The following is a 23025-nucleotide window of genomic DNA, read 5'->3' as shown; positions in this document are numbered from 1 at the left end:
TGGAATTTAACTTTTATTTGGCTTTGGGGGCAGACAGCAAGCATTTGAAGCACCTGAAATCAGGTACCCAGGCCGACGTTTTCACACTCATCTAAATCTATACTCGAGCATTAATCAGCATCAGCATCAGGGATGTGAGTGATTTTTCACTGCCGATTGCAACTCAAGAGGTAAGTGGTTAACTAGGAAGACTTCTGGAGGCAAAGTGCGAGAATTGAGGGGGCAGGGATCTGGCAGATCTTGCAGGCTCCTGACTTTTGATTAGTACCTCAGGTCCAGGGCTCTCCTTGCTCCTGTCACCCTCCAAAGCCCACATACATGACTCTGGGCCAACCTGGCCAGGTGACCTAATTCTGCTTTCAGAGTTAACACCGCTGCTTCTGCTCCGCTGTCTCACGGGGTTTGTGGACGACTTCCCACAGGGAAGGAACTCCCGCAAGCTCTCCAGAGGCCCTGCCTGCTAACGCTGAGAGAACTGTTTCAGATGTGCTTTGGTTGTAACAGAGCACCAGGCAGCGAGGTTCTGCAGGAGGAAGACCATGGTGTTCCCCTCCTGTAATAGCTGGAGGCTACCTACCAACTGAACCTCTGGTTGGTGAATGACTGTCCTAGACAGCCCACCACGGGGTACAGAGGGAAGAAGAGCCCGTTTACCCTTAGTCCATGGTGGAGGTCATTTCTGACCCCTGAGCATTTCCCCTTAATGTAGAGCCCTGCTGAGGACGTCCTCTAGGGCCAGCAGGTGAACACAGATATTCAAATGCTGGGCAGAAAGCAACCTAGCCATTTGCAAAGGTCCAGGTCAGTCTCCGGCAGTGCTGCCCTTCACAACGTGGTTAAGAATTTTACCGCTTCTTTTTTTTTTTGACAGGCAGAGTGGACAGTGAGAGAGAGAGAGAGAAAGGTCTTCCTTTCACCGTTGGTTCACCCCCCAATGGACGCTGCTGCTGGTGCACTGCGCTGATCTGAAGCCAGGAGCCTGGTGCTTCTCCTGGTCTTCCATGTGGGTGCAGGGGCCCAAGGACCTGGGCCATCCTCCACTGCCCTCCCGGGCCACAGCAGAGAGCTGGACTGGAAGAGGAGCAACCAGGACAGAATCCAGTGCCCTGACCAGGACTAGAACCTGGGGTGCCGGCGCCCTAGGGGGAGCCTAGGGAGCCGCGATGCCAGCCAAGAATTTTACCACTTCTAATCGAAACTTGATTACTTAGAAGTCTTGTAGTTTGTTAGTAACTGTAAGAGAAAAATGAGAACAACAAAAACCGAGTCAAAACAGAACTCTTGCTCTAAGTTTTAAGTAAACCTATTGTAGATGCCTACCCATCAGGAAGCTGGGAAAATGTCAATGAGTTTGATGAATGGCTACCTGAAAACTCAACAATCAACCTGAGTAAGGTTATAATATAGGAGAAATCTAAAAACAAACTATGTCCAACATTTTATTTGTTTTTTTATGTTAGGTTGATTTAAAGAAATAAAACAACTCTGTTGAACAGATTTTTGTTTTTTAATATAATGACTGTGTACATGGACAACTGAGAATAAGGAAAAAACTCAAATGAATGTTTTAGCAAATTACAAGCTAAGACCATATGCTTGGATTGAAAAGAAATAGTCCAATAGATGAAGTATCATTGAATGCAGTAACCAACCCCTTGTTTGATAAAAACACCTTATAGTGGTACAAATTTATCTTTAACACTCCACATAAAAACACGCGTTCCCTCTCCTCCTACATTCCATCATTAGCAATCTTTAAAATGGGAAAAATAAAATGGAATTGATGTCAGCGAGTGAAAGTGCAAGTTTGTACGGCTGGGCTCAGCGGCAGAGGTGAAGGACACGGGTGCTAAGAGGGAAGCTGACGGACGCCCGCCCAGCGAGGACACTCTGTGTCCGTCACTGTCTCATTGCTCTGAAACGAGCAAAACCAATTTTTTTTTATTTAAAGAAACAGTAAATCTTTATCCCCCTCCCCCACCCCGACATAATTTGCGATCAGGTAAGGCAAAGGTAAGTCCCATCGTCCCCAGGGACAGCAGCAACATACAGACTTCACAAAGAACCCTGAATCATCAGTAACATTCTCTGGTGGGAGCGCTGGAAGGGACGCATCTAATAAATCAGATCTGCAGTATGGTCACGGTGTTCTAATTTATTTGATCTGTTTATCTGGAAAACCTTTATAAATACATTATTTAAGAGGACATTAAATTATTTTCTTGCTCTGAAAAAATAATGTTGCATTTTTTCACATTTTAAAACTTGTTAGTATGCTTTCGTAAAAGGAGGTGCAAGAGGAACGTGACAGCTGCGTTCGCAGAGCTTCCATGGCCAAGCTGCGCTTACCAGGACCTGGTAATCTGCCTAAGCATTTGCCTCGACAAATAGAGCTCCTCGCAATCATATTTAAACAAACAGGTTGAATTTAAACATGGCCCCCAGTTACTCTACTTGTAGAGCAAAGAGGTACTTATTTTTCAAGTATTATATGGTTAAAGGTAAATTTTTTTTTTCGGTGCCAATTTTACATGTTAAGCCTTTAAGACCAAAATATCTAAGGGAAAAGTCATGCCTGGTCAGCCCATTTCTTTAGAGTGAAATGTTCTTGTCCTTTTCTTAAAGGATGCAGAAAAATATTGATTTGCTAAGAAGGAGCACACTGGAAAAAGCTGTTTTAAAGTACTGAAGAGTAAGGAGCGTTTCTTTCTATTGGCAAAAGTTATTAGAAAAGCTATCCAGTCTGTTGTCTTCAGCTGGTTTTAATAAAGTCTTTTCAAAAGGGTGATCAAGAAATCCTTAGAAAACTGGAGGGGGAGGGGCAGGATGCTCCTTTATAGCATGAAAGGAATTCCATTAATTGTAGAAATTCTTACGAAATTTCTGCTTTGGTTCTTCAGAAGAAATGCTCATATAACTTCTATATGAAGAGACAGAAAAAAAGAATAGATTAGTATGACATCTACCTAAAATCTTAAAGAATATTATAGTAGTACCTTATATGTCTAAAATTTTGCCACTGCTGTTGTATACATTGTCTTATAGAAAAAAAATAAAACAGGCAGTTGTGTTGGGATTCAGTTATACATTTAGGCGAATTCTACTACCGATTTGAAAGACATATTTTTACTTCAACTTGGGCTATGTTCCTTATATTTGAAACTGCATATTTCAATTGTACTTTTGGGCAGGTTAGGGATTTAAACATCCATTCATCTCATATTCTCAGTGCCTGATACTTAGTTGGAGGTGAAATACTGACAAATGGTTATGACCCACAAAGAACGCTTACTCCAGTCAAGACCACAGATATTGGGCTCTATTTCTCAGACAGGGCATGGCAGGTGGAACCGTAAGAATGGAGTGACAGATCACTCAGGAGGTGACTGAAGGTCTGGCAAGTAGAGCAAAGTAAAAGTCGCCTCAGAGTTGTTCCCCTCCCTGTGAATCTGTGACGAGACAAAGCAGGAAGCTGCGGCAAGTGTGTGTCTACCAACGGAACAGTGACCAGACTGTTCCCAAAGGCTTAGGCACCAGGAAGTCAGACCAGGGAGCAACTCTACAACCTCCTCTCACAGCCTAGAGAAGCACAGGTCACTGAAGTGAAGTTCCGCTACCAAGGTCAGGACATGGGAGCAGAAAAGAAGACCAGCCTCATCCGGACAGGCGGGCCAACCCGGGCCTGTTCCCCTCATTGAGGGCTTATTGGTACAGGGTCACAGGTGCAACCCCAAAGGCAAAATGATTTGACCAGAAATAACTCTATAGCGACCCCTTTTAGAATCTGGCCAGTTCTGTTTGTAATATACACATGCTGGTCAATACATGAACGTGATGTGCTGTGAAGAGAATTCAACAAACTTGAGAGGTTTGAGAAGACCGGAAGCTGGGATCATCCCATTCAGTCTCTATACGATGGCACTGCACTGTTAGTCCTGCTTCTGTAAAGTTATTGTCCTTTCTGCACAAAGACTTCAGGTCAAGTGTGAGTCCCCAGAGACAGTGTGCACAAGTCACGGACAGTTTCAACAGCAAGCACAAGAGACCTTCAAAAAGTTTATGGAAAATGTGTCCTATGAAAAAATATACATAGATTTCAAAGGCTGGCCGGCGCCGCGGCTCACTAGGCTAATCCTCCGCCTAGCGGCGCCGGCACACCGGGTTCTAGTCCCGGTCGGGGCGCCGGATTCTGTCCCGGATGCCCCTCTTCCAGGCCAGCCCTCTGCTGTGGCCAGGGAGTGCAGTGGAGGATGGCCCAGGTGCTTGGACCCTGCACCCCATGGGAGACCAGGAAAAGCACCTGGCTCCTGGCTCCTGCCATCGGATCAGCGCGGTGCGCCGGCCGCAGCGCGCCGGCTGCGGCGGCCATTGGAGGGTGAACCAACGGCAAAGGAAGACCTTTCTCTCTGTCTCTCTCTCTCTCACTGTCCACTCTGCCTGTCAAAAAAAAAAAAAAAAAAAAAAAAAAAAGATTTCAAAGGCTTTTTTTTTGGTTGTAAGATAAGCTTAACATTTTATTTTATTTTATTTTATTTTATTTTATTTTATTTTATTTTATTTTATTTATTTTTTTGACAGGCAGAGTGGAGAGAAAGAGAGAGAGAGAGAGACAGAGAGAAAGGTCTTCCTTTGCTGTTGGTTCACCCTCCAATGGCCACCGTGCTGCGGCCGGCGCACCGCGCTGATCCGAAGGCAGGAGCCAGGTACTTATCCTGGTCTCCTATGGGGTGCAGGGCCCAAGTACTTGGGCCATCCTCCACTGTACTCCCTGGCCACAGCAGAGGGCTGGCCTGGAAGAGGGGCAACCAGGACAGAATCTGGCGCCCCGACCGGGACTAGAACCCGGTGTGCCGGTGCCGCAAGGCGGAGGATTAGCCTAGTGAGCCGCGGCGCCGGCCAAGTTTAACTTTTCATTCCATTTTCCATGAACATGTTGAAGTACCCTCATAGGTCCAAGGCTGTTAAACCCAGAGGTGAGAGAACAAGAGGGCAGGCTTCAAACCTGAAGACCAGAGGGGGATGGGAAAATCCCAGCCCTGTTCTCCCGGGGGAGGCCTGTGGCTCTGTAGGCCGTGGGGAGCAGTCTTGTCTAAACGCGAGGCACATTCTCATGGGGAGTGCTCTTTGGGCAATGAGTGCTGCTCTGAGCAGGGACCAGTGGATGCCCACAGGCTACTGCAGAAATAGGAGAGGCTCTGGAAATTGGCCGATCCAAACCAAAATTCAACACTTATGACCCATGGACAATCTTCTCCCTGTTGTGGCTGACTTGGTCCCTTGAAATAGAAAAATGTGACGACAGTCACATTGCAGAGGGTGTGTCATTCCTTCTTGGGTGCCACACATGTCTGATGATGACAGAAGGGAGTAGGAGGCAAGCTCACCTGCGGGCTGTTGTGTTTGAACACCATCTACTTGAGGCAGGGGCCCAAGTGTCGCTTCATCATCAAAGGCCAGTATTGGATTCAAAGGGATTTCTGGGTTCTCACTGTTGGTGACATCTAATCTGGATGGTTTAGATCCAATGGGTAAATTTATAATTTCTTCAAAATTTTCATTTTGAACAGAGACTCCATTTTCATTTGGTTGTTTTTCCAAATTGGGTGTGCTAGGGGATTTAAAATATCAGAATTAAAATGAGTTAGCATGAAAACTGGAAACCACATTTTCAGGTCAACCAAAAATTGTCTTATGACTAATTTTACAACTTTACAATAAAAAAATTCCGATTGACCACATCATCAATAACAATGATTTGTGACACAGCTGTATTTGAACTTGCTTTTAGAAACCTGTAATCAGGGGCTGACGTTGTGGCATAGCAGGTAAAGCCACCGCCTGAGGTGCCAGCATCCCATATCGGTGCCAGTTCGAGTCCTGGTTGTTCCACCACTGATCCAGCTCTCTGCTATGTCCTGGGATAGCAGTAGAAGATGGGCCGAGTCCTCGAGCCCCTGCACCCGCATGGGAGACCTGGAAGAAGCTCCTGGCTCTGGATTGGCGCAGCTCTGGCCATTGCAACCATCTGGGGAGTGAACCAGCAGATAGAAGACCCCTCTCTCTCTCTCTGCCTCTCTGTAACTCTGCCTCTCAAATATATAAATAAATCTTAAAAAAAAAAAAAAAGAATCCCCAAATTTATCATCTGGAAAAAAATCAAAGACTAAAAAGAAGATAATCTTAAAAAAAAAAAAAACAAAACAACAAGGAAAATCTGTAATCGAATAATACAACTGATCATTTAGAATGCATCATTATCAACAAACAGAGCAGCAGTAACAGCAGTGGGGCTCAACACACTTAACTCTTTGCTGCAGGCACTGTAACATGCATTTGTGTGATAAACATTAGCGCCTAGGAAGATCTTTACTTCTATGATGAAAGGACTATAATTTGTGGGATGAAGAAGTAAACGATTTGCACAAAGTCACACAACTACTGAGAGATAGTCAAGTCTAAATACATGATCTCTCCCACTCCCTGCCTATTCAAATTCTTTTTTTTTTTTTTTCACATCTCCAACAGATTTATTTTTTAAAGGAATGAATTGAGAGAAAAAAAAAAAAAAAACCAAAACATGAGGAAGACAAGTATGGAACTGCCTATTCAAATTCTAGTCCTCCCTGGATATCCCTGGTCTCCTATAACATCTGCACAATTTCATATGTGAACTGTTCAAGATCTTTGAAAAATGTATCTTTGCTTCTTAAATCTGACTCTGGCCCCAAATGGACTCTTATTTGATTAAATCATGCTTAAAATAAAGACCTCCAAAAGTTGGTGGAAAAATAGAATTAAAAGGTTAATTTTGGCACTAAATCTTTTTTGAAGTCCATGTATAATTTTGCATAAGATACATTTTATGCAATAATACACAATGAGCTTTATGAAGACTCCTAGCATTCATAGAGGTACCTTCCATCTACTGAGTCACTTCTCAAAGGCCCACAGTAGCTAGGACTGGGCCAAGCTGAAACCAGGAGCCAGGATCTCCATCTGGGTCTCCCATGTTGGGGGCAGGAACCTAAGTTATGTGAGTCATCAGCCGATGCCTCCTCGGCGCACTCGCGGGGAGCTGCAGTGGAAACAGGTGGGACTCCATCCTAGGTACACAGACAGGGGATGTAGGTCCCAGGTGGCATTTAACCCTCTGCACCACAACACTGGCTCCCGGATTCTTATTTTCTCATCTACAGTTTCTCTTAAATTGTCATTCTCTTCGGCCAAATTGGCAGCCCTTTCTGCTACGCTTTACAATGCAACAAACGAAACCTGTGCATCAAATGAGTGCAGCCTGATTTTGCTGCTCACTCTCTGATGGCAGCAGGATGCATGAGTACACGCATCAGTCACAGCTTGCTCAGTGCTCAGTGCACTATCTGTGGTCCCACTAATGTCAGCTGTCTTTTCTCACTGCATTCCCAGATGGCAAAAGAAAGCTGACGTGAATCCAGCCTTTCCAGTGTGTTTTTTTTCCAAGTCTTTGTTATTCCCCCTCTATCGAAGAACTAGTTCACTTTTCCTACTCAGAAGTACTCACTTTGTGAAACACATTTTAAAGTATCTATGATTCGAATCTATTTGTATGCTTTTGTTAATTATCAAATCTTGTTTTCTAGGTAAAAAAAAAATGCCTGTTTTAAGTGTTTCACAAGACATTCGCAAGAGAACATAAAATATCATCTACAGACAGGTGTTTGGCATAGTGGTAAAGATGCTGCTTGGGATGCCTGCATCCGTTATCAGAATCCCTGGTCTGAGTCCCATTTCCAGCTTCCTGCTCATGCACACCCTGGGAGGCAGCAGATGATGCTCAAGTACTTAGGCTCCTGGCACCAGGAGATGACAACTGAACTGAGTTCACAGCTTCCGGGTTCAGCTTTGCTCAGCCCCGGCTGCTGCAGGCATTTGAGGACTGAACCAGTGTCTGATTCTTAAATGAATAAATAATTCAAAAAGTTTTTATACAGATTCAGAGTATAATGGTGCTTTTCTGTTTTTTCACTAAGTAAGAAAAAGCAGGCCTGGCATCATAAAAGTCCACAGGAGCGGGGCTGGTGCTGTGGCACAGCAGGTTAAAACCCTGGCCTGAAGCACAAGCATCCCATATGGGCACAGGTTCTAGTCCCAGCTGCTCCACTTCCGGTCCAGCTCTCTGCTGTGGCCTGGGATAGCAGTAGAAGATGGCCCAAGTCCTTGGGCCCCTGCACCCACGTGGGAGGCCCAGAAGAAGCTCCTGGCTTCAGATCGGCACAGCTCTGGCCATTGCAGCCAATTGGGGAGTGAACCAGCTGATGGAAGGCCTCTCTCTCTCTGTCTCTACCTTTCTCTGTAACTTTGTCTTTCAAATAAATAAATCTTAAAAAAAAAAAAAAAAACGTCTACAGGAGCATGCAGCCGCACACACCTACATGCCCAACCCCCCCCTGGGCATTTGCATGGGCACCCCCCCCCCCCACGCACGCACATATTTCACATCTGCCGTCTACGTGACTGGGCCAGCACACCCATACTCCTCTTCTTTCCCAAAGCTGATGCACTTTCTATAAGTAGGGAAACAGTTTTGGTTCTCAATCCAAGGAGAATTTTTTTGAAGGATTTATTGATTTATTTGAAAGAGAGAGAGGGAGGGAGGGAAACAGAGAGAGAGGTTTCCCATCCACTGGTTTGCTCCCCAGATGGCTATAACAGCCAGGGCTGAACCAGGCTGAACCCAGAAGCCAGGAACTTCATCTGGGTCTTCCACATGGGTTGCAGGGGCTCAAGTATTTGGGCCATCCTCTACTGCTTTTCCTAGGCCATTAACAGGAAGCTGGGTTGGAAGTAGAGCAGCTGGGACACGAACTGACACCCATATGGTAAGCTGGCATCGCAGGTGGCAGCTTTACCAGCTACGTCACAGCGCCAGCCCCATCAGGGAGACCTGCAGTAGAAGTTCAGGCGAAAAAAAGAACAAGAACCTGCCTTGTGAATCTTGTCACCTTGCAGGCCTGCATGCACTCACAAGTCGTGAAGGTGAGGACGAATCCCTGCCTAAGTCAACAGCTGACTTCAGCTTCCCCTCCTACCCTGCTCGTTCTAATGAGTGAGCACTCAGAGGAATCACTGCGCCACACTTTGGATGACCAGTCACTAGATGTGCAGGGGACAGTGTGACAGCAGAAACTAAAAACCGAAACTGTAGTCACAGGGGTAGAGGCTGTGGACCTGTGGGTCCTCGCAGGATGAAAGCCCATTTTTGAATTCCCCTTTTTTGGCTATGCTCTGAGGGGCGAAGGCTTCATGTGACACTCTCGAAGCCTGTGTTATTTTGCTTGGTCAGCCCCAAACGTGTTCAGGAGGAGCTGGGATCATGGTGGGAATCAGACGGTCCACACAGCTTATCAGAGGCAGTACCTTAGTTTTCTTGACATATATCAATTGTCCTATCACAAGTAACTTAAAAAAAGAGATCTATTTATTTATCTGAAAGTTAGTGTTACAGAGAGAGAGACAGAGAGAGAGAGAGCGAGAGTGAGAGAGGGATTTACCATCCACTGATACATTCCCCAAACAGCTGCAGCCCCAGCTGAAGCCAGCAGCCAGAACTCCATCCAGGTCTCTCATGTGGGTGGCAAAAGCCCAAGTATCTGGGCTTTCCCAGGCCATTAACAGGGAGCTGGACCAGAAGTGGAGCAGCCAGGACTCAAACTGGTGTTGATTTGGGATGCAGGTGTAGCAGATGGCAGGTTGACCAGCTGTGCCGCAATGCTGGCCCCCATGAGTAACTTAAGTTAGAAGTGATACACTTCTTCTTGTGTGAATGAGAGGGGCTTAGGAATGTGTTCCTTCCCTTAGGCAAAACTAAGAGCAAGGATGAACTCATAAGATGTGGAGGAAACACACTTGTCAAATACCACAATTACTAAAATAGGCCCATATAAGAGAAGAGGAGCAGTCTACTGAAGAGCCAGCTCCCTAGGGCTGAGTCAGAAGGTAATGCTGGGGCCAGCACTGTGGCATAGCGGGTAAAGCTGCCGCCTGCAGTGCCAGCATCCCATATAGGTGCTGTTTTGAGTCCCAGCTGCTCCACTTCCTATCTAACTCTCTGCTATGGCCTGGGAAAGCAGTGGAAGATGGCCCAAGTCCTTGGGCCCTGCACCTGTACGGGAGACCCGGTAGAAGCTTCTGGCTCCTGATTAGTGCAGCTCTGGCTGTTGTGGCCAATTGGGGAGTGAACCAGCGGATGGAAGACCCCCCCTCCCCACCTCTCCTTCTCTCTCTGTGTAACTCTGACTTTTAAATAAATAAATCTTAAAAAAAAAAAAAAAAGAAAGAAAGTAATGCCTCCTGGCCTATCAGGAAGGTTAACACTGCACAGCCATCAAAGTCTTTTAGCTTCTAGAATAGAGATTCTCAACCGAGGTGGATGAATGGATCAGAATGACCTCAGAAACTTTATTTATTGTCTGCGTTCTCATGCTGATACTGACCCCTGCCTCCCTGCAACATTTGTCATGTGTGTTCTTTGTGCGTATTCTTTGCTTGCTATAAACAGGCAGATACTCTCCTTAATTTTTTGGGAGTCTTCCTCCGTGCATGCTATCTTTCTTAAAAACCAAACATGGGGGCTGCTGCTGTGATGAAGTGGACTAAGCCTCTACCCGTGGCACCAGGTTCTTGTCCCAGCTGCTCCTCTTCCGATCCAGCTCTCTGCTATGGCCTGGGAAAGATGGCCCAAGTGCTTGAGGCCCTGTACGCACATGGGAGATCCCAAGGAAGCTCCTGGCTTCAGATCAGCTCAGCTCTGGCCATTGCAACCATTTGGGGAATGAACCACCTGATGGAAGACCTCTCTGTCTCTCCCTCTGTCTGTAATGCTACCTCTCAAATAAATAAAATCTTAATGGGGAAAAAAAAAAGAACACATCACTTGGTTGTGATTATGAAAGTCTTGAGATGTTTGAAAAAACAAAAACAACAAAAAAACCAAACATGGCTCTGGAGTAGTAAGTGACCAGCTCAAGGTCATATAGCCATACTTCATAAATATAGTTATGTCAAATATTTTACAACTTTCATATAGCTTTCATATAACAATTTACATATTCACTTTATAAGGTTTAGACTATTTCATAAAAATACATGTCATAGATTGATATCTATATATCACATATCATATGGATCTATCTCTACACCTTTAAAAGCTGGCCTGAATTTTGACAACTCATACTATCTTCAGTTCTATCATCAGTGGGGGACCTGTCCAGGAGAAAGGAGACGGGCAGGCAGAACGGCTCTGGGACTTGAAAAAGTTCTGCAAACTGCTATGATATGACTATGTTTTGCAACTGAGCTCATATAGGCACTTAAGCCCCAAAGTCACATGGTAACGTACCAGAAGGTGGGAATGCAGTTCAGTCACGGTGTTTAGGAGGCGGGTCTAGTAGGAGGGCCTTAGGTCACTGGGGGTGTGTCCCTGGAAGCCAGTTCTCGTGAGAGGGCTGCTGAGAAAGCCTGAATGAGACCCTGCCTCTCTCTCTCTGCTTCCTGGCTCATTCTGTGACATTTACTCTACAAGTGCTCCATCACTGCCAAGAACAAAGCCAAACCAATGTGGCTGCCCCTGCTTTTTTTTTTAAAGATTTATTTATTTGAAATCAGACATACAGACAAAGAAGGAGGGAGAGGGAGAGGGAGAGGGAGGGAGGGAGGGAGGGAGAGAGGGATAGAGAGCGAGAGAGAGATCTTCCATCCACTGGTTCACTTCTCAGGTGGCCACAACAGCCAGGGCTGGGCCAGGCCAGAGCCAGGAGGCTCTTCCAGGTCGTCCACATGGGTAACAGGAGCCCAAGCACTTGGGCCACTTTCTGCTGCTTTCCCATGCACATTAGCAGGGAGCTGGATCAGAAGTGGAGCAGTTGGGACACAAACTATTGCTCATAGGGGATGCTGGCATTATAGATGGTGGCCTTACATACTACGCCACAGTGCTGGCCCTGGCTACTCCATCTTGAACTTGAACCTTTTTTCAAATTGTAAACTGGAAAAAAAAAAATCCTCTTTCTTTCCTAAGTAGCTTGTCTCAGGTATTTTGTTAGAGCAACAGAAAGCTGACTGATACACATACCAAAGGCTGAGAGACAGAGCCCTAACAGGGGCCAGACATCTCCCTCAGGAGCAAGGCTGGGTGCAGGGTTCAGGGGATATCTAACACAAGATTTCTCTGTAACAAAGAGTCTTTGTCCCAGTGCTGGGAACAGCAAGGTTAGGAGGGCTCTGTGCTTCCAGAGTGCCGAGGGAGAGTTTGCTGACCCATCTCTGGGGGTGGGGAGGGCAAATGCAACCTAGCTCACAGCATTTATATTTCCTGAAGAGACGGCTGGATCAATGTATGAAGTACTCAAGACATTAGGAAAAGTGACACTTCTCACAATCTGAATTAAAGATGTGAAAATTAAAAATGTGAAATTTTCTGGTGAAAACAAACCACTGTCACCATGGTTGCAGGATCTGTCACAGTGGATTTTTACAGGACCTGATGCATGTCAAGTTCTTTGGAATGTGGGCCTCTTTGGGGATTTAATTCATAGTGGGCAAGTTAGAGGGACCTATACCTCCACTCTGGGTGCATGGCAGGGCAGTTAGTAAAGAAGCTGACCACCACAAGGACGTAACGCATGGAGGTCAGAAACAGTGTCTCGGGGCTGGCATGTGCTGCAGGCAGTTAAACTACCACTTGCTATGCCAGCATCCCATATGGGAGCACTGGTTCAAGTCCTGGCTACTCGGCTTCCTGCCAATGAGCCTGAAGAGGTGGCAGAGGTTAGCCTAAGTACTTGGGACTCTGTCACTCATGTGGGAGACAACAACAGAGTTCCTGGCTCCTGGATTCAGCCTGGGGCATATCTTGCTGTTGTAGCCATTTGGGGAGTGACCAAGCCGGTGGAAGATCTCTTCTCTTTCTTCTTGCTCTGTCACTCTGCCTTTCAAATAAATCTTTTAAAAAAAATAGTGTATTGGCTAAGTGACTTCAGCCTGACTTGAGGGGCAGGCATTAGGATATAGCAGTTAAGCCACCACTTGGGATGCCTACATCCCATATTGGAGCGCCTGGGTTCAAGTTCCGGCCCTGCTTTGACTGCAGCTTCCTGTAAATGTGCACCCTCGGAGGCAGCAGAAGCTGGCTCAAGTAGTTGGGTCCCCATTACCCACATAGGAGACCCAGATTGAGTTCCTGGCTCCTGGCTCCGGCCTGGCCCAACCCTGGCTGTTACAAGCATTTGGAGAGTGAATTGGCAGATGGAAGATTCTCTCTCTCTCTCTCTCTGCCTTTCAAATAAATAAAGCTGATTGTAAACAGCCTGATTTGGAACGAGGAATAAAAGGGAAAGGATATGAATTATCTGTATCAAAGGTAAAGTTTCTTCATGAACAGGAAAGTGTCTCAGGGATGGGTATTGCAGACAGCACAGGCAACTCCTGCTCTGGATGGCAGAGAGCCTCAGAGATCAGGGCTGGGACTAACTTTTTACTAACTAGACAATTTGCAGGGTGGAAAAATTCAAGGATGCAGATAAGGTTTCTTCTTGGAAATGCAAGTCATAAGAATAGTCCCGGCCGGCGCCATGGCTCAATAGGCGAATCCTCTGCCTGCAGCACCAGCACACCAGGTTCTAGTCCTGGTCAGGGCACTGGATTCTGTCCTGGTTGCTCCTCTTCCAGTCCAGCTCTCTGCTGTGGCCCAGGAGTGCAGTGGAGGATGGCCCACATGCATGCTGAAGAACCTTTAGAGGAGTACCACTAAAACCAAAGAGCTGCAGAGGGCACCTTTTAAAGATAAAGCAGGAATGGGTGTTGGGCCTGACAGTAAGACGCTACTGTTGGAGATGTCCTTGTCCTACACTGGAGCACCTGGGTCTGATGCCCATCTCCAGCTCCGGATTCCAACTTCCTGCCAATGTAGACCTGGGAGACAGCAGTGATGGCCTGAGAAGTCAGTCCCTGCCACTAACATGGGAGATGTAGATTGAGTTCCCACTTCCTGGCTTCAGCGTGGCCCATCCCTGGCCACCCCAGGCATCTGGGGAGTGAACCAGTGGTTAGAAACTCCTTGTCTCACTCTCTCAAGAAAAAAAAATAAAGTAAATGTATTAGTTACTGGTTTTTTGTCTTTCCGCTCCAAATTCAGCCTTTATTCCTGTTCTGTGAAACCGGATATGTGCCCTTTAAGAGCTTCCTCTGCCAGCTAACAGAATCCAAGTTTGTAAGCACAGGTGCTTGAGAGACACTGCAGGAGGACTGGTCTGTGTCCCAGTCTGTGTGTGCCAGCTTGGAAGACACCTGCAGGGTGCACACTTGCTGGCAGCTTCCCCCAGCATCCCTTGGGGGCAGATTTGGGGTAGAGTGCCTCTGGTGAGACCCTTCCCAGTGCACAGTTTTCCTAACGACTTTAAAGGGTGGATTTCTGGCAAATTCTGCAGGAAAGACAACTTAGTAATTACACTGGCATCCAGTGAGTCGTGGCTAAACCCACCTGGGATCACAGGCCTGAAGAGCAGGGGCCGTTCCTGAGGCACAGCCAAGGGGTTGTGACTGCTTCTCCTACCTGCTCTTCCTATATTCTCTAGCGCTCTCTTTACTTCTTATGAGTGCATCCCGTTACCCCAACCCTAGGTCATAGTTATTAAAGCTTTCTCTGGGCAAATCTATAGTTTCTCTTTCCTGAGTGGACCTTCTCTGATAGAGTAAACTTAAGAGGAATATTCCATCTGTAAGGTGAAAGCAGACAGGGAATAGGAACAAGATCCATGCAATTATGAGAGGTATGGAAAACGTGGAAAAGGACTTATTCCCCGGACTCAGTTTATGACAACAATGGGTCCTAACTTTGTAAGGTGAGCTGTAGAAGAAATCTAAGTACTTCTTTGTGCACTTCCTTTGTTGTACTTGCTGCTCTAAGAGGCGATGGAAAGTGCAGAGAGGGGCTGGTGCCGTGGGGTAGAAGGTTAAGCTTCTGTCTGTGGTGCCAGCATCCCATATGGGTGCTGGTTTGGGTCTCAGCTGCTTCTCTTCCCATCCAGCTCCCTGCTAGGGCCTGGGAAAGCAGTAGAAGATGGCCCATGTCCTTGGGCCCCAGGACCCGTGTGGGAGACCAGGAAGAAGCACCTGGCTCCTGGCTTTGGATCAGTGCAGCTCTGGCTGTTGTGGCCATTTGTGGAGTGAACCAGTAATGCAAGACCTTTCTCTCTGCCTTTCCTTCTCACTGTCTGTAACTCTACCCCTCAAATGAATTAAAATCTTAAAAAAAAAAAAAAAAAAAAAAAAAAGTGAAGAGAGATTGTCTTAAGGTTGATCTGGATAATTTCAAGGAAGATAAATTTAAAAATAATTAAGGGAAACAGAGTTTCTTTGGAAAATTGTATGTAATGCAATAGGAAAACAAACAGCAGTAACTTTAGGCCAGTGTTATTCATCTACATCAATTTTTAAATTTTTAAAGATTTATTTGAAAAGCAGAGTTATAGTAAGAGAGAAGGAGAGACAGAGAGCTTCCATCTGCTGGTTCGCTTCCCAAATGGCTGTGATGGCCGGGGCTGGGCCAGGCTGAAGTCAGGATCCTGAAACTCCATCTGGGTGTCCCACTAGGGTGGCAGGGCCCAAGCACTCCCATCTTCCACTGCTTTCCCAGATACATCAGCAGGGAGTTGGATGGGAAGCGGAGCAGCCAGGACTGGCGACCATATGGGATGCTTGTGCTACAGGAGGTGACTTAACTCATTGTGCCACAATGCCAGCCTCTACATGGAATTTTTAAAAAACTTATGGTCTGTCTTACATAAAAATAGTCTGATCAGCTATCAGAAAGCTGAGTTTCACCACACGGTTTCATTGCTTCACATCTGTATGTGAGAGCACATTGGTGTCAGATAGCACCAGCTTATCTGACAAGGCCAATGACAAATGAATGAAGTTGAACCAGCTGAATAAATATTATGCTAGTGCCTTACAGAAGTTAATTGACAACCAGAGCTTGAGGGGTTCCGGCTGTTCTACTTCCTTTCCAGCTTCCTGCTAATGTGTCTGGGCAAGCAGCAGAGGATGGCCCAAGTGCTTGGGCCCTGCAACCATGTGGGAGACCCAGTGGAAGTGCCTGGCTTCAGACCAGTCCAGCTCTAGCTGTTGAGGCCATTTGGGGAGTGAGCCAGCACAAGGAAGATCTCTCTGTAACTCATTCCAATAAATAACATACATCTTTTAAAAAAGAGAGAGAACTGAGATTTTAAAGCAGTTCAAATACAGAAAAGCAGGGAGTAGAATGAAATCATCAGCAACTCATGCAGCATAACCATCCTAAGGTGAAAGGGATCAGTCAGTACCATGTGTATACTGTCCACTTAACTTCAGAAAAATATCATTTTCCACAATAAAGTGAAGATTCTTGACAGTTTTATTTATTTAGAAGCAGACAAAGTTCCCATCCACTGGTTCATTCCCCTAATGCCCCCAAAGTGTAGCCAGGAAGTCAATTCAGGTGTCCCACATGGGTGTCAGGGACCCGTGTACTTGAGTCGACACCTGCTGCTTCCAAGGGGACACGTTAGCAAGAAGCTGGAATCACAAACAGAAAGAGGACTCGAACCCAGGTGCTTCTGATATGGGATATGGGTGTCCCAACCAGCATTTTTTTTTTTAAAGATTTATTTATTTACTTCAAAGAGTTATAGTGAGAGAGGGAGAACCAAGGTGGGGGGGTTAGTGAGAGAAAGAGAGAGAAATCTTTTATCCACTGATTCACTCCCCCAATGGCTGCAAGGGGCAGGGCTGGGCCAGGCTGGAGCCTGGAGCTTCATTCGGGTCTCCAACATGGATGGCGGTGGCCCCAAACACTTGAGCCATCTTTCCCGGGCTTTCCCAGGCTATTAGCAGGGAGCTGGATCAGAGGTGCAGCAGCTGGGTAAGAACCAGCTACCCCATAAAGTGGGGTCCCCCCAACCAGAGTCTTAGCTGGCAGGACAAACACCTGTCCCAATAATTTCATTTTTTACTTACATTTGTGACTTCTTGTTTTGACTTTATAGAGGAATAACAGCCATAGGCATTTTAAGGCGAAATTTATATTTGTAAAAGTAATACAGTAACTCTGGAAATTTACTAAAATTTTTTTTTCTTTTAAAGGGGAGACAGACTTGTTAGGATTATTTTTATATTGTAATGCTGATATCTGATACTAACCAAGATGTGACTACATTGATAGGTGACATGTCACTATTTCTCCTAATGGTTTAACTGGGATCATTTTGTACATGTGACAAAGGACAGATTATTCCTTAGGTAAAGTTAGGTGACACTAGTAAATTCTTTTTGGCTTCATTACAAACTGTTTATCACTTGCCTGTGTGTACAGGAGGCTAAAAAAATAATTTTATTATTTATATTATTAAAAACATATTTATTTAACTTGAAAGGCCATGAGACAGTGAGAGACTGATAGACACAGAGCCTTCCATCTGCTGGTTCACCCCCCAAATGCTTACAATAGCTAGGGCTGGGCCAGGCCAAAGCCAGGAGCCAGGAACTCAATTCATGTCTCCAATGTGAGTGGCAGGAACCCAGCTGTTTGCGTTATCACTGCTACCTTCCAGGGTGCACAGGAGCAGGAAGCTGGAATTGGTAGTACAGTGAGGACCTAAACCCATGCATCATAACCACTACATCTGCTCCAATTATCTGTATCATTTTACAAAGTAAAATTATGCTTCTTATAGAATGACTAATTACTTGATCTTGCTACTAAAGAGTCAGCTAATGCATAAATTAATTTTATTGGTCAGATGAATTATCAATGGCTTAATAACCTGCAGTATGCACTGCCTATTCCTTATCGTAATAATGGGATTCTTTCCACGGTACTTTTAAATTCCTTTCTCATAATCTCTGGACTTAATGAATTAAATAAAATCCAGAAAAATATCACTTAATGTATCAATTTAAATAATTATGGCAATAATCTAAATTTATTCAAAATAATTGAATATTAAGATCTCTCAGTAAAATTATTCTCTTTGTTTTACACTACACACACACAAACAAAATTCTGTTGTCCCAAAAAGTTATCAACAGTAGGGTGAGTTAGTCTTGATTGCTGCCAATTACGTTACAAAATGTGTCGTACATGTGTTTTTAATTTAAGACAAAATTAATCTGAGGACTTCTAATTCTCTGTTGGTAGCAAACATTCTGGCATCAGAGACTGGATAGCTCATATAATAACAAAGTAGATTCCCGAAACTAAAAAAAAATTCATAGCTAACAATTTTGACCAGTATTAAAAACACTTCCCCAAGTTCTCCATGAGTGGAGTTTTAGGAACAAGCCATGATCACTTTCATTTTTGAAAATGTTCTCATGATGCTGTCACTATAAACTCAAGGGAATAGAAAAGTGATTTTTCTTCTGCTCGTGCTCTTTTCTTAACTATTTTTAGCAACTGTTGTGTGCTTCAATGAGAAGCTCTGTTACTCATAAGATAAGCAATATTGCCCTCTACATGACATTTATTATGGAACAGACCCATGACTCACAATAATAATATTATGCAGAGCTAAAATACAATTGTTCCCGTCCAAAATTGTTACAATACATCAAGGGTATGGATACAGTCCTAACCAGGGTATATATGTGGAGGGCACCAAAAAGTTTGTGGAAAATGTAATGAAAAGATAAGCATATCTAGCTGCAAAAGATTCTTGAAATCCATACAGCTTTTGTCTTACTATGCATTTTTCACAGACTTTTTGAAGTAGCATGTGTATGCAAAAGGAACTAACAAATTACTTCCTGTAATTTTCTTTAACCGTCACAGGAATACCTCATTATCTTATTTAAAGACTCAAGGAAACAGGCACTTTACCCTTCTCAGAGTACAGAGTTACAAATTTGCCAAAAATTAATGCAGCCAAACAAAAAATACATCTTACTGTTAAAACACTGAAATTCTGTCAGGCCCAGGGAACTCAGGGGCGGGCAGAAACCGCGGTGCTTTGCTCTCACACGTGTTGCTGAAAAAGGCCCCAGTGTCTAACTTACCTATCCATGGTCACTTTCGATTGGTGTGAGGTGACCACCAGCGGGCTGGGCACTGGTGCTCCATTTCCTGGAGAGTTTGTCATGCCTGGAAGTGCAGACACCTCTGGACGCAGCAAAGGAGAGAGAACAAAGAGTTACTGAGATGCTCCTATCTAATCCAACCCAGAAGCCAGGATGCTGGGATTTCCGTTCTGGCTTTCGTACTGGAACTCTCTGTGCCCCCATGTCTTCATGGACACCAGTACCTACCACACAGGAACAAAGTACTTGGAATGGTGCCCAACACATTGTAAGGGCTGAAATAAGTGCTGTTATTAGTTTTGCTCATACTAACTTGACTACACTTGCTGGTTCACTCCCCACTTGCCCACAGCTGCCAGTATTGGGCCAGGCTGAAGCTAGGAGGAACCCAATTTGGGTCTCCCCCACAGGTGGCAGGGAACCAAGTCCTCGGGCCATCACCTGCTGCCTCCCAGGGTTAGCAGGAAGCTGGGATTGGGAGCACAGTCAGGAATCAAACCTAAGTGTGCTGATCTGGGATGTGGGAGACCCACGCAACATCTTAAAGACTGTGCCAAATGCCCTCTGCTCAAACAAAAGTTATGTGAGTGTTGATAAGAAGAGGCATGACAGTGGACAAGTTTTCCGCTTCCTTCTTGCCTTTGTTCACTCTCAAATTCAGGTACAAAAAATACAGAAAGAATCGATAAGAGAATAGCAGGAGGGGGAAAGAGGACATCGAGAATGAGGAGCATCAGCCCGTCAATCCTGATTACAACCTTAACTAATCATTCTGATGACTTACAGCCTTTATCTATTACAACGCTCCGGGAGAGCACATGCTCAAAATGCCCTCAGCGCGGGGCCCCAATTGCTGCCTGCGGTGCTGGACTCCATTTGGGCACTGGTTCAAGTCCAGGCTGTTCCACTTCTGATCCAGTTCCCTGCTAATGGGCCTAGGAAAGGCAGTGGAAGATGGCCCAAGAGCTCGAGCCCCTGCACCTGAGTGGAAAACCCAAGGAAGCTCCTGGCTCCTGGCTTCGGTTCGGCGCAGCTCTGGCCACTGCAGCCATTTGGGGAGCGAACCAGTGGATGGGAGAACTCTCTCTCTCTCACTGCCTCTCTCTCTGCTTCTCTATAACTCTGCCTTTCAAATAAACAAATGAATCTTTAAAAAAAAAAAAAAGCAAAAGGGTTAATGTGCAACCACTAGGACTATGTTCCAAACACACAAAATTAAGGTATCTTTAAAGAGCACAAAAAACTCAATATAAAGGAACCATGACATCTAAGAAGCAGAGCAGCTTTTACTGAAACAAAACCAAATCCCCCAATCCCACGATACTTTAGATGTGAGCAGCCTTAGAGGTTACAGGGACCGTTCTTTCACAAACATCATTTGATTTGATCTTTAATCCAGCCCTGAGAGGTACTTAGGGCCTTTTTTTTTTTTTTTTTTTGACAGGCAGAGAGTTAGATAGTGAGAGAGAGAGAGAGACAGAGAGAAAGGTCTTCCTTCCATTGGCTCACCCCCCGAGTGGCCGCTACAGCTGGCATGCTGCGCCAATCCAAAGCCAGGAGCCAGATGCTTCTCCTGGTCTCCCATGCGGGTGCAGGGTCCAAGCCCTTGGGCCATCCTCCACTGCCTTCCTGGGCCACAGCAGAGAGCTGGACTGGAAGAGGAGCAACCAGGACAAAATCTGGCACCCCAACTGGGACTAGAACCCGGTGTGCCGGCGCCGCAGGGGGAGGATTAGCCTATTAAGCCATGGTGCCAGCCTAGGCCTTTGTTTTTAAACAGAAAAAAATTAGGTGCCTCTGGTCCCTTCTTTTTGTATTGATATTGCAGGTGATGAGAGGGGAAGAGTGAATAATGAGCCATCTCCAGGTCACCTATATGTGCAGTCACGAAGCCACTGTGGCATTGTGGGAGAACTGGGAGCTGGTGGCCTGGGCTGCAGCTATTTAGGCCAGGGCTGTAACTTGCCTCGAGCGCCCCCTGGGGGCAGACACTGTGCCTGCCTTGCTCATTCTGAATTCCAACACCTATCACAGGGCCTGGCACCGGAAGGGCTCTGGGACCTCCCAAAGCTGCAACAGTGCAATGTATGAAAGATACCTCGACACGCAAGGGGCATTTACTCCCTGTTAACTGCATTTGATTACTAAAAGTAAGGTTAATTTTCTTTTTTGACAGGCAGAGTGGACAGTGAGACAGAGACACAGAGAGAAAGGTCTTCCTTTGACGCTGGTTCACCCTCCAGTGGCCCGTGGCCAGCGCGCTGTGGCTGGCGCACCACGCTGATCCAAAGCCAGGAGCCAGGTGCTTCTCCTGGTCTCCCATGGGGTGCAGGGCACAAGCACTTGGGCCATCCTCCACTGCACTCCCGGGCCACAGCAGAGAGCTGGCCTGGAAGAGGGGCAACCAGGACAGAATCTGGTGCCCCAACTGGGACTAGAACCCGGTGTGCCAGCACCGCAGGCGGAGGATTAGCCTATTGAGCCGTGGTGCCAGCCAGGTTAATTTCATATTTGTTTAAACCATATTTGGCTTAAAATCACTGAGAAATCTCTGCCCAAAGCTTATGTAGATAGCATGTAAACATCTAATGAAATCTTAGCATCTCTTTAGTTGCCCCTCTATCTTGAAATCAGATTTAAAAGACATAATATCAAAACTCTTTACTGAGAAAGAGTATAAGAACAAGGTGTCAAAATGTTCAGTCCTTGAGAACGAATATAATAATAAAATTAATTTTCTTAAGGAAATTATTCTTTGTATGTTTAAATACACGAGGCATACAAATACAGAGGAGCATACATATATGATGGGAGATGAGTTAAGATCTTGGTCAATCCCTTACAGCACAAACAGGTGTGAAAAAACATCTGGCATGACGTGGCAAGCGTTGTGGTGCAGCAGGTAAAGCCGTTGCCTGAGTCACTGGCATCCCATGTGGGTGCTGGTTCAAGTCCCGGCTGCTGCACTTCCAATCCAGCACCCTGCTAATGGCCTGGGAAAAGCAGTATATGTTGGCCCAGGTGTTTGGGTCCCTGCATCCACGTGGGAGACCCGAATGAAACTCATGGGCTTCAGCCTGACCCAGTTCTGGCCTTTGCGGCCATCTGGGGAGTGAAATAGTGGATGGAAGATCTCTGTCTCCCCTCTTTCTGTGTAACTCTGCCTTTTCGAGAGATAAATACATTTTTTATTGCTGTACATCTGAATGGACGCGGGCTCCATGACAGAAGTACCTGTTCCTCCGGTGACAGCTCCCCTGAGGATATCACCATTTCTCTGATCAATGGTTTTCTATCAAAAAGACAAAGACAGACTTTTCAAAACCACAGTTCCAAGTGAAAGGCAGCCAGCAAACAGGCACGGGAAGCGGGTGGAAGGGCCGCCTCCATACCTTATCTGTGGCGTCTGTCCTCCGGGTCCTCTTCATAATCTCCTCAAGTCGCTGTGAGAAAGGAAGGGATCGGGAAGGGGATTAGACCCAGAAAAGCAGCTAGGCTGGCACGGTCCGCCCACGACATCGATAGGCTGCTAGCATGTCTGGTATTGGGGAAAATAAGTGCGCTGGTTTGCCTTCACAGGAGTTATTCAGGAAAGCTGGAGGGGCGTAAGCCCCAGAAGTGAAGGAACTGTTTTGGGCAAGGGCTGCGACCGAGCTGGTCTGCAGGGCAGAGCACGTGTGCTTTCTGCCAGCAGTGAGTGAGTGAGTGAGTGAGTGTGTGTCTTCAGGGGGCTCCAAGCCTGGGAAGACTCGGAGCGCTTTGCATCCCAGGCAAGCGCTGTCAAACCAGGTACCTTCTTCCTCTCCAGGCGTTCCTGCTCTTCCCGCTGGAAATGCCTCTCCCGCTCCTGCCGGACGCGCTCTGCTTCTTCGCGAACACGAGCTTCTTCTTCCTTCTGAAGACAGAAAGGCAGGGCAGGGCTCGGCACAGGGGCTG

At 46.0% G+C, this 23025-nt stretch overlaps 1 protein-coding gene across 11 annotated transcripts in view; it reads right to left on the bottom strand.

The window, feature by feature from the left end:
* Positions 1–1488: 1488 nt before the first annotated feature.
* Positions 1489–23025, bottom strand: part of MAP7 (microtubule associated protein 7) — a 194355-nt gene continuing 172818 nt past the window's right edge. For all 11 annotated transcript variants that reach the window (XM_070073524.1, XM_070073527.1, XM_070073528.1 and 8 more), the window contains 6 exons: positions 22883–22984; positions 22482–22532; positions 22324–22381; positions 19069–19171; positions 5385–5608; positions 1489–2920 (listed from right to left, as the gene is read on the bottom strand). In XM_070073524.1, the coding sequence (XP_069929625.1) occupies positions 2910–2920; positions 5385–5608; positions 19069–19171; positions 22324–22381; positions 22482–22532; positions 22883–22984 (549 nt within the window). In that variant the 3' untranslated portion in view covers positions 1489–2909. The remainder of the gene's footprint in view (positions 2921–5384; positions 5609–19068; positions 19172–22323; positions 22382–22481; positions 22533–22882; positions 22985–23025) is intronic.

The sequence above is a fragment of the Oryctolagus cuniculus genome, chromosome 5, assembly GCF_964237555.1.
Source record: "Oryctolagus cuniculus chromosome 5, mOryCun1.1, whole genome shotgun sequence".
NCBI lineage: Eukaryota > Metazoa > Chordata > Mammalia > Lagomorpha > Leporidae > Oryctolagus > Oryctolagus cuniculus.
The sequence above is the reverse complement of the archived record's forward strand: the minus strand, read 5'-3'. Positions and strand labels throughout refer to the sequence as shown.